Genomic DNA, 12,707 nt, shown 5'->3' on the forward strand with positions numbered 1-12,707 from the left:
TATATATATATATATATGATGAGCATCAAGAAGAATTCCTTGCTCACAGATAGGAGACAGATTAAAGATTTCAGGCCTTAAACTGTCGAAATATGTCGCCAAGTCTAGAACTACGAAATTATCACCTATTTTTAATAATTTTGTGATTTATAGCATGAATTGAATTTCTCCCTGACTTGTTTAACTTTTAAAAGCTCTTATATTGTTTCAAAAGCATATTTGTAAAATTGGACAACGAAGTAAAACGGAACTATATGGAGTCGTGGATGATTATTTAAATCCTATACCGCAAAGATCTTTTCTTATTTCTTAACTTGCAACGGAGTATAGAAATATTATTAAGAAATTTCGTCGAAATTTCTCAAGTCTTAACGTTCGCATTTTTGATGTTTAAATTCGTTTTTCCAAGTTGCAAATTTCTAAAGTTACTCGTCGATTGTTTGTTGCTAAATGTACTTAGAATCTCTTTTCAGTGTTTAAAAGCGTAAAGATTGTCACTTAGAATCTTCTAGTGAAATTTGTGAAACTTAGATTTGAAAAAATTAATTAATATTTTTAAGTAAAATAACACTAAAATGTGATCTTTCCCTCAGAAGTCATATTTTTTTAAAGTGTCACTTAATATCTTTTTCCACTATGCTCTTTAATTAATCTCCATCGCGTATTATGTGAAACATGTGTATTAGGCATATGTCTGGAACCTGGCGAAAATTTTTCCTAATAATTTTTTTATATCGGGTATCTTTAAGCTATCTCTTCTTTAAAAACATATAAAGAGATAAAAATAGCTAGTTTTCTCTTTAGATTTTTGTGCCAACAGTAACTGGATCGAAGATATCGACGAAAATACCGTCTCCTAACTTATCGATATATTACTTTTTGTACTGGTAATGCTCTGTCTTTCTTTGTAACAGACGGTGGGTCCGTTAGTCGGTACAGTGCTTCCCGATGAAAGAATCAGTTCTTTTCTTTGACAGCTGTATTTACCCTTCTTATTTATTTCTTTTGATACCAAAGATGGTGAACATAAAGTAAAAATAAAGTGATATATCTATTTTCACTAACTATTTCGTCCAGAAACAGTATCGAGGATACAGAGTTTTCAGAAAAATGTTTTGCGAGAACCATGAAAAACTATGAGAAATTAAGGATTTGAATTTTTATATAGTTTCATGTATTTTTTTTCTATTATTACAGTGTTCAAAAATATATGATGTCTTATGATGAGCAAAATAATTTATGAATGTAATATCCCCCCCTTTTTTTTTAAATTTCTATTTTAAATTTTTTGTATTACCTTTCTCTGTCGCCTAGACATGATTTTTCTCTAGACGACGAATATATATTCTTTGTATTTATGCGTTTGTTTTTGTTCCCAATAAAGTTATATTTGTTGTTAAAAAAATTTAAAAAAAACATTTATCAACTCTGGTACAAAGGATGTAGAAGTTTATTTAAAAAATTGTATGGTGAAAAATCTTATTAGGAATTTATAATTCCAGCTCCATAAAAAATTGGCACTCTTTTTTTTCAACCTTTACAGTTGTCACTATCAACATTCCATAAATAATCCATATAACCATATCCATGTTCATATATCCATATTCATGTGTCCGTATTCATACATTCATATATCCATATCCATGCAACCAAATCCATACATACATATCCACACATTCATATCCATACATCTATAACTCTTTATCCTTATCCATATCCATATGTACACATCAATACATCTATTTCCATTTATCCATTTATCCATATCCATTTATCCATATCCATTTATCCATATCCATTTATCCATATCCATTTACCCTTTTCCGTATTCATTTATTCATATCCATACATCTACATTCATTTATTCTTATTTATATCCATATAAACATATCCATACATCTATATTCATTTATCCTTATCCATATTGTTATATACAAATACATACATCAATATAGTTCATACATCGTATTTTCGATATTATTTATTAGTTAAATTGAAAAAGATGTAGGGTTTTAGAAAGGGTTTCATTTTTTTGGGATTTAATGTGTAAATTTTATTATTAATTTTTTTTTAATTATGGAGTTAATATGAAAACGTCTGAATTTGGTATGACATTTTTAATCTGAACTGGAATTTACATAGTAAACTAATCTAAAGGTTCAATTGACAATTGAAACTGTGCTTATTTGTAAATGAAAGTTAAGGGTTTCTCATTTATTCTGGGAAACCTTTATATTATACTTCATTTATAATTTTTTTAACCTCCAAAAAGATTCTATTTTCAAACTTGAAAACTGAATTTTGTTTCATGTTTATACTTTTAAAAAAATAAAGTCTGCATTTCAATACCCTCTCCAAAAAAGAAATGAAAGTTTTCGCCCAATTCAGGAAAATTAAATATTTTCTATCTCGGGTAAAATTTTCTTTCGTAATTATGTAATCTTTTTTAAGCTTAGATCACTTTCATCTTCTTTATGATTTGCCAACTCTCACTTTCAACATATTTTCATCATTTTTCGTAATTTACTCACTTTAAGCAATGCGTAAGTATAGAAAAAAATACTTATTTATTTTTCCTGCTCGTTCAAAAAATAATTATTTTTAAATACTATTATTTTGACTCCTGAAATTAGTAAAGATTAGCTAACAGCAATTTAAATATAACTATTTAATAGGAATCTTTTAGCGTGAGTTACATGTGGTAAGAGAAAACAACATTTCGTTTACTTATAAAAACAATTCTTCACGGGAATAGTATTTCAGAAAAATATTAAAATCAAATATAGTGCTAATAAAGATGAAGAAATCAAATTTAAAATAAATGAATAATTTTATTTTTTAGATAATTGTATTGGTTTATAGGCTTTTTATGAATGTTTATTTTTAAAAATACACTTTAATAACTTTGAATGGAAATATGAAAATAATATTTTTTGATAGACAAAATAGGAATTATATTTAATTGGAAGATAGAAATGACATGAAAAAGTCTATTGGGATATTATCTATAAAAATAAGCGTTGCTATATAACTGAATAGATAGCGTTGATAATATAAACAATATTGGCTTACATTAATAAAAATTGTACTGAATTTTTTTTATTACTGTGATACACTGTAGGGTTCGTAGTAGTTATGAAATTCCCGATGTTTACTGATTAAAAAATATATTTCATTCACATTTCTTCTGATTTTTTAAATTTCCGTAAAGTTATTCTTGAGAGTTTAGAACATATTATTTTCTATTAATGTAAATGTGGATTCTAAAGAAATCGATTCGACGAATCGAAAAATTTGGATTTTTGATCTAGTATCTTTAAATTTAATTACGCTAATAAAAATCGTAAATTTTGATAGTTCAAAGTTCTTAGGGATATAGTTCAAGGATATAACATTGACTGGTAGGATTCAAAATTTGAAAATTTTTAAACTTCAGTCAATATATGTAAAAGAAATTCAATAAAAAATTTAAATCGCCAAATTCTTAATAATTCATATAAATATTAATTATTTTCAGAAAAATCAATTATAAATCTTGTAGGATGGAGTTTTGTAGTTTCACATTTATCGATTCGGCTCTTTCATCAGTATTTACTCTCCATGTTTTCGTTTCCTAACCCTAATTAAAAATTATTTGATTAAGGAAATCTTGGACTCGATTGAAAATTTTAATTAAATATTAGTACAAGGAATATATTTCTTCATGCAAAGGTACTATTTATTACTCCATTTCAATCTATCTCAAACTATTATGAGCTGTTCAGTGCTCCCTCAATAAAATTATTCTGGAAACTGATAAAATTGTATTCTGGAACTGTTCTAAGCAAAGTAATTATGAAATTAAAATTAGTATATTTTACAATTCTTTTACAATAACATATGCCTTTATTTTACTATAAGGCAAATTAGGCTTAGTTAGTTTGTCATCAGTCCTTTCTGAAAGTAGTCTGATTCTGTAAACAATTTTTATAAATAGCCTGATTTTTTAAAACTGAACTGATGAGACAAACAAATGAACTTTTAGGGCAAAAAATTTGAAGTTTATCGTGAAATTTTTGATACAAATGCTGCACAATATAAAAGTAGTACAAATGAGGTCGATACAAATGTGGTACTATATAAATGTAGTACAAATGTGGTCGATGCAAATAAAATACAAATGTGGTACAATATAAATGTAGTACAAATGGGGTCGACACAAATGTGGTACAATGTAAATGTAATACAAATGTGGTCGACACAAATGTAATACAAATGAGGTACAATATAAATGTAGTACAAATGTGGTCGACGCAAATAAAATACAAATGTGGTACAATATAAATGTAGTACAAATGGGGTCGACACAAATGTAATACAAATGTGGTACAATATAAATGTAGTACAAATGTGGTCGACGCAAATGTAATACAAATGTGGTACAATATAAATGTAGTACAAATGGTGTCGACACAAATGTATTACAAATGTGGTACAATATAAATGTAGTACAAATGTGGTCCACGCAAATGTAATGCAAATGTGGTTCAATATAAATGTAATGCAAATGTGGTCGACACAAATGTACTACAAATGCGGTACAATATAAATGTAGTACAAATGTGGTCGACGCAAATGTAATACAAATGTGGTACAATATGAATGTAGTACAAATGTAGTCGACACAAATGTAATACAAATGTGGTACAATATAAATGCAGTAGAAATGTGGTCGACACAAATGTAATACAAGTGTGGTACAATATAAATGTAATACAAATGTGGTCGACCCAAATGTAATATAAATGTGGTACAATATAAATATAGTGCAAATGTGGTCGACACAACTGTAATACAAATGTGGTACAACATAAATGTAGTACAAATGTGATCGACTCAAATGTAATACAAATGTGGTACAATATAAATGTAGTACAAATGTGGTCGATACAAATGTAATACAAATGTGGTCGTTGGCGGATAAAGGTTAAGGGCTGTTACATTAGTTATAATTAATTAATTTATGAAGTAATTGTTTAATTTTTATTCATGAACAGTATAAACTGTTGTAATATCTGATGCAAAAAATCGACTTCCATATACAGTGTTAATAGTGCAATTTAAATGTAAACACTTATAATATAAAAAGCTTACACCAAACTCTCGGTCACTCACTCTAAATACGAATACATTTTACTTCCAAAAAGGGTGATTTTGGAGAGCTTTGAGTCACGCATGTAGATTTTGATTTAGTTTTATAACCGTCGTGAAAACAGCCTACCTAATTTAGGTTTTACGGCTACTATTGTTCAACTCCGTAGCCTTGTAACTTAGAACCTAATCCAGAAGACAAGAGAACTCCTGGCCCGAGTATTAGAGAGAAATTTAACTTCACGGAATACTTTTTGGTGCAACTCACCCACATTTGCGGTACATGGTGAGCAAAACCACGAAAACCATCGACGGTTAGCTTGACGGCAATGGGACTGTAATCCATGATCCGTCTAGCACTGAGGATATTTTTATGTCAGCACTGTGGTCGGTGCGAGCCGAGTGCGGAATTCAAATCAACCAGCTATCACTGGACTCGAACCAGGATCACCTCATTGAGAGGTGACCGTTCTATCTCCTGAGCCACCGCGACTCCAAATTCTTTAGATTATTTACATTTGAATAGAAACTGGTGTGAGTTAATGGAAGTAATCGACGCTGGTATATATCAACCAAAACGAACAGAAGATAGAGCACCCAATAAGGTGATACGGATTCGAATCCCAGCGATGACTGATCGATACGAATTCCGCACCAGACTCGCACCATCCACAGTACGGACGTAAAATATCCTCAGTGTTAGACGGATCATGGATTAGAGTCCCCATGACGTCAGGGTAACCGTGGGGGTCTCTTAATTGTTTTATTCTCTAAGTAACGCACATGCAGGTTAGTTCCATCAAAAAAGTTCACCACGACGGCAATACTTGATCCAGGAATTCCCTTGTCTTCTTGAACGGGTTGGAAATTATTAGGCTACGGAGATGAGTTCGTCTTAATATTCTCTCTGTGCTACCTGTATGTGTGATTTACAAGTTAATTAGTGATTCTTATACTTTATATTGTAAGGTAGAAGTAACTTTGCTGACTTTATTACTGGGGTATATCTTTTCCTATTGTCAGTACAAATTTTAGTGCTACTAAATATATAAAAAAGAATAGTATCGTCTAGTTTACTAAAAGTAGTGTAAAGAAACATTATTGGTGTAGGAAAACACTTAAAAGTGTAAAGTAGTTTGCCCCATTTTTGTTGTTAAGATACATGAATATTTTTTATAATGTATTATATGCCCTCTTTAATATTGTTCCTCTATTATACGTTACTTTTAATTGGCATATAGGTTTTAAAAAAATCACAACCTGTTTTCTTCAAGATATAAAAAAAACTCATTATATTATTAATGCGTTATAGAGTCTGATAAAAAAAATTATTTAGATTTTCAGAAGTGAATAATATTCATTTTATAATTTAGTGATAGTCACAGAAAAATCAGCAGCAATCGAATAAGCTTTAATACTTTTATTTGTTTATTATTTAGAATGCGATGCCAGGGCGCCACCTTCTGTACACCCCTCCTATGGGCCCATACGATGAAGATCCGGGCATCATGTCGGAAGTGGAGACATCGGCGACGGGCTATAGAACCATTAGAGCTCCAAAAGCTCCTCGTATAGCTTCTTTCCCCCCACCTGTAGGACGTGGAGGCAAACCTCCACCTCACCTGCCTGATAGACATCTTATGGGTAAGAAATTAATTAATTCTTATTATTTTTAGATTTTAAGATTAAAAAAATAGAAAGTTTTTTTTTTCATTGACTTTTATAAGGTTGTCACTGGACCTATAGATTTAAAATGATACAATCAAATTTACGTTGTAGGAATACTATATCATTTAGTTTTCTGAAAGCGAACATACCGCTTGAAGGGTTAGATTTGCAATACTCAGCCACCCAAACCCCGAAGTCCAGGACTATGCCATCACCTCCTACATCAAAAAGCCTTCACACAGTCTTTTATAAGTAGTCCGCGCAGACTATTTAAAAAGTGAACCAGTTGTGCGCATGAACCCAAAACCTTTTATAAAAGTAATTGAGAGAAATTTATCATATATATTTGAGAATTGAATCTGTAATGGTTGACAAGTGAATAAGGCAAACCAATAATATTCATAAATAAAGCAAATTTTTAGTCATATATTTGCTACCACTTTCTTATTTTAAGTAGATTTTGTATTAAATGACTCGATCGGAAAGTGGAAATCCTTCATAGTGGTCTGATCGGACTACCTATAAAAAACCGTGTGGAGGCTTTCAGTTATCGAAGGCGGTGACTATGCCCCAGTAATAATTATGCTTAGTGTTTAAATAAGTAAGGGAAAGTAAGAACGAAATTCTTCGTTTAGTTGTCAAATATGAGTTAAATATTGAAAAGTGACATTTTTTACTGTTTGCACAAAATGCGACTTTTGACCTATATATTTTTATTATTTTTTGACCTATATTATTTTACCTATATATTTTGACCAAATTTTTGGTATTACTATATTTCTTAAATACGCATTTTTAGTCACGTTTATTTTCTTAAATATTAATTTTGAGCTTTGTCAATTTTCTTAAATACTCCTTTTGAACTGTGTTTATTTTCTTAGATACACATTTTGAACTATGTTCATTTTTTTAAATACGCATTTTGAGCTGTGTCCATTTTCTTAGATAAGCATTTTGAACTATGTTCATTTTCTTAGATACACATTTTGAACTATGTTTATTTTCTTAGATAAGCATTTTGAACTATGTCCATTTTCTTAGATACACATTTTGAACTGTGTCCATTTTCTTAGATAAGCATTTTGAGCTGTGTTCATTTTCTTAGATAAGCATTTTGAACTATGTTTTTTTCTTAGATACGCATTTTGAATTGTGTCTATTTTCTTTAATATGCATTTTTAGCTGCTGATGTTTTTTTTCCAACCCCAAAATCTTTTGCTCAGATTTTTTTAACTAAAATTAAAACTATTTGGCATATATAGTATATCCAGTACATGTTGCACAACATTTATGATGGTTACGGCTTCTCAATCAAATTAATTTCACTTATCCCATATCATTTAATAATCTCTTCGTATTTATTAACTTTGACATTTTTCATTTGAACGAATTTTTTGAAGCATAAGCGTTTAACAAATAACAAATAACATTATGAAATCACAAATTAAAATGACAAGTTATTTGAAATATTTTTATTTATAAATATTAGCATTATTTAAGTTATCTTTATTTAAGTTATTCTTTTTCATATTTTTTATCAAAAAAATGGGTTAACTTTTCAGTAAATTATTTATTTTTATCTGATACATAAAGCGAAAGAATTGTGAGCTTTATATAAGATTTTATTCACATCTGACAAAAACAGATATTAAAAGCATTTTATACCGTTTTCTAAAGCTTAAATTTCAGCTGAGGAAATTTGTGTGAAAATGTTTATATGATGTACATAATTCATTTTGAGTTACAAAGAACGAAACTTACTTGTGATGTGATACAAAAAAGCAAATAGAAAGCAAAGGACTGCAAGATCGCAAATGACTAGATACTAAATAAATATTACAGTATCATTAATTTTTCGGAAATCTTAATTTTGACTCTCTAATGAAAATTAAGATATGGAACTTCCTTTTGAATTGACTGTTCAAAAGCAGGGATGAAGAAATATAAAATAATGTAAAAATATTTATTAATTGCTATTTAAGTTATTAAATTTGCATCTTGCGATTGAATTTTTGGATGTGTTATTGAATCTTCCGTACTTTATTTTCAGGTCCAGTCTCGCCGCAGCTTAGGCACGAAAATTTAACTTTAGGTAAGTCATGACTGTTTGTAAATAATTCAATTAAAGTTTTATGATTAATTTTAAACAATGGCAAATTTTAGACACTTAAGCAAATTTATCTATCAAATATGGTCATTCTAGTTTACTCATATATGTTTACACTGAAAAAAGCATGGTCAAAACTACCAGAATTTGATAAAACTTACAGTATTTCTGACTCTATGGGAGGACCAAAAATCACGGTAACTTTTTACGAAACGCTATGATGGTTTAAATGGGTTTTATTAACCAGACTTCTGGGACTTATTGAACTCGATACGTCATTATTATACAATACGGTATTTTCGACAGATTTTTTTTTCTCTATATAAATTTTTTTTAATTTTTCTCCGAAAAAAAATAGATTTATATTACGTAATAGACAGCAACTGATAGTTATCGGTTGCTATCAAGCATTATTACTGTTATTGCGTAAACACTTTGGATTCATTTTAGAAAAAAATGAAGAAAAAAAAATGGAAGCAAAAAAAAGTTATCTGATATGATGGAATTTTTGCCAAGTTTCGTTTGAGAGTTTTACTGTTGGATTGTGAGACTGCACACGTTTCTTGTGCGATTGTATGTACGATGGTTGCTGAATTTACATAGAAAAAAAAGAGTAAAAAAAAGGCGCATCACTTCACTGGTTTCTGGAAAGTATCAATTTGTGTTGTCCCATGTTTTAGAAACTATCATACAAAGACTATTTAACTTTTTTTCATTCGCCCTAGATATTAAATGTTTTTTACGCATAAAAAAATTCGAATTTCAACTTGCGTATTATCTTTTGTTTTAGTTTCTTGTATTTCTTAATAAAATGAAGAAGTATGCTGATTTCTTTTGCATTTTTTTTTCTTTAAAAAAATTGGTAAAAAAAACGGTTAAATAAATCTAAGAAGGGGAAACAAGAAAAAAAAGAGGCTCCCACAGCAAGGAACTTTGGCGCCTAATGGCTTAAAGAGTACAATTTATATGTCACACATTTTGAATTCATATTATAAAAAAAAACAATTTATTATACATTTTTGAACACTTATGATTGTTTTTTTACAGGTTTAGTGTTCCTTCAGTATCGCAGCGAAACAAAACGTGCCCTCCTGCCGAACGAGATCACCACATTAGATACAGTAAAAGCCTTGTTTGTGCGTTCCTTTCCTAAGCAGTTAACCATGGAGTACCTGGACTCCCCCCATATACGCATATACATCCATGACCCCGCAAAAGACATGTTCTACGAGCTAGAAGATTTAGGGTAAGTCTTGAAACCTCTTTTACCAACATCATAACCTCTTTTACCTACCTCGTAAATTACTTTTCTTGAAAATGCTTTTGCATCATGTTTAATTTTTTTGCAATGATTTGATTCTGATCAGAAATAAAAAGGTATTTTATTTTATTTTATTTTATTTTATAACTGTTGTTGAATAGCCGACACTATTTTCGGATTTCCAACTACTAGTTTTCAACTCCGTAGTCTTATAGTTTTGAGCACAATTCAGAAGACAAGGGAACTCCTGAATCAACAAAGAGGAGAAATTTGTCTTCGTGTAGGACTTTTTGAGGAAACTAACCCATATTTACGTTACCTGTAAAGGAAGACCACGAAAGCCTCACACGGTTAGCCTGGCCGCAAGGGGACTCTAACCCATGATCCGTCTACCACTGAAGATACCTTACATGAGCACTGTGGTCGCTGCGAGTGGGTTGTGGATTTCGTATCGACCAGCCATCGCTAAGATTCGAACCCTGTTCACCTCATTGGGATGAGAACACTCTATCCCCTGAGCCACCACAACTCATATAAAATGGTATTATGTTAGTTAGGTTACTTCCGTTTTTTCACCAAAGCATAAATGTTTTGAAATAAATTAATATTATATGATGGAGAAATGTTGTAAAAAATTCTAGATCAAATAACGGTATAAAGTACCGGCTTTTTGGAGACATAATCCATACCTGATAAGTGCATTAGAAGTTTCCAGAATTACCACTAGATGGCAGCATAATAAAGAGAAACATCTTCTTAACTACATGGAAATGGGGGTCTATTACTTTTTTACCCAAAGAGTTTTTAAAAAATGTTCTCTTGAAGCATTAAAATTACTTTTTTAAGTCTGTATTTTATATGCTGTCTTTCTATCATTTCAAAAAGTAGGTAAAAGGTGTTGTGGGCATTAAAAAGCTGATCGCATAAAGCAACAGCTAGCACTTCGAATTTTATTGAAATGCTTTATAACGCAGACTGATATGTTTTAATATTTAACACAATTAGTTTTGTACTACAAATTATCGAAATTATCTTTATAAACTTTTGCCGCTCATAAAAATTTTTATTAATTTTTTCAAAGCATTGTTTAATGTTAATAACTATTTGTATTTAAGTTAATCTGAGGTAAAATTAATCATTTAAAAATATTTATTTGAAATTTTATAAACATATGGTGTATTTTATATTTAAGGGATATACGGGATCGATCAGTACTTCGAATCTATGAACAGGAACCTAATGGAGAAGTGTACAGTACCTGGGAAGGTGAGCTGAGCTACTTCTCCGAGCCCGAGTTCGATTCCGAGTATCAGAATCAGCACATACATAGAGCGAAGGTACATTTTTCTCTATCTGTCTCTTTATTTTAAAGTATAAAAATTATTGTCCCCTATTGTTGGGGTTTATGAATTATTGTTTCTTAAATTTGAAATATGGAATTTATTATTTTTTTTAAATTTAAATATATATGAATTGATGTTTCTGATGGTCAAATATACACAAAGAAAAAAATTCTGGTAAAATTGCTGAACTGTAAGGTAAAGATACTTCTGGTAAGACAAACCATAATTCTAGTAAGAAAACCGAAATATTCTTTATTTAACCATTAATTAATTTAACCATTATTATATGAAAGGTGTTTAAACCATTCATATGGTAACGGTTTCCGTTCATAAGGTAACGGTTAGACGAAATTCTGGTATTTAAATTCCTAGTTATTTCCACACATTTAGTAAGAAATAAAAAACTGAAAAATAAATTTAACCGAATGAATTTTAAGCATGAGTGTAAAAAAATTGTTTTATAGTTGCCACCAATTTAAATTTTTTGGTTTTTTTGCCACCAATTTAATTTGTTTTTTGTTTTTTACCACCAATTTAAATAAAATAATTTGTTCAATTTCTAATGTTGAGGCAAACTAAGTACATTTGAATAAGTACTAAGTACATCCTAACAAGTACATTCTAAGTAAATCCTAAGTACAAACTAAGTACTAAGTACATCTGTAGTTATCGTGCAAAAGATTATTTAAGATTGACGAAATAACAATTGTTTGAACGATTTAATACAAATACATTATTAAAAATATGCTTTTTTCTTAAACAAAATGTTTTTTAATAAAGTCATAAATTAGTTCTAATGTGCATTAAAAATGTGAATTGTCAGTAGATCCAGAAAAAAAAAGCAAAGAAATTGAGAAATAAACCCATAACAGTGAAAAAGTAATAAATATGAGTACACGTACTGTAAGAAATTTCACTTTACCTAAAACTGATTCAAACTGTTTTAAATCATGGCATAATAATTTGAAGGCTAAATTTAGTGTCATATAATTATATAAATAATAATCTTTATTTACTATATTAATTATGTACATGCTTATTTTTAATACTAAATAATCTTTATATTACTATTATATAACCTTTTTTTTTCTTTTTTTACAGATTATATACATATTTTTTTTTAAATGAAACGAATAGAACTCAACTTATTTCGTTAATATTTATCATCAGTTTCTTTTATGTCTACAAAATATATTTC

General features: G+C 29.4%; 1 protein-coding gene across 15 annotated transcripts in view; it reads left to right on the forward strand.

The window, feature by feature from the left end:
- The window catches only part of LOC107442885 (coiled-coil domain-containing protein AGAP005037), a 301,042-nt gene that overhangs the window by 219,993 nt on the left and 68,342 nt on the right, over positions 1-12,707 (forward strand). For all 15 annotated transcript variants that reach the window (XM_071182301.1, XM_071182305.1, XM_071182308.1 and 12 more), the window contains 4 exons: positions 6,570-6,774; positions 8,849-8,890; positions 9,953-10,151; positions 11,359-11,503. In XM_071182301.1, coding sequence (XP_071038402.1) covers positions 6,570-6,774; positions 8,849-8,890; positions 9,953-10,151; positions 11,359-11,503 — 591 coding nt within the window. The remainder of the gene's footprint in view (positions 1-6,569; positions 6,775-8,848; positions 8,891-9,952; positions 10,152-11,358; positions 11,504-12,707) is intronic.

The sequence above is a fragment of the Parasteatoda tepidariorum genome, chromosome 6 (assembly GCF_043381705.1).
Source record: "Parasteatoda tepidariorum isolate YZ-2023 chromosome 6, CAS_Ptep_4.0, whole genome shotgun sequence".
Classification (NCBI taxonomy): Eukaryota; Metazoa; Arthropoda; class Arachnida; order Araneae; family Theridiidae; genus Parasteatoda; species Parasteatoda tepidariorum.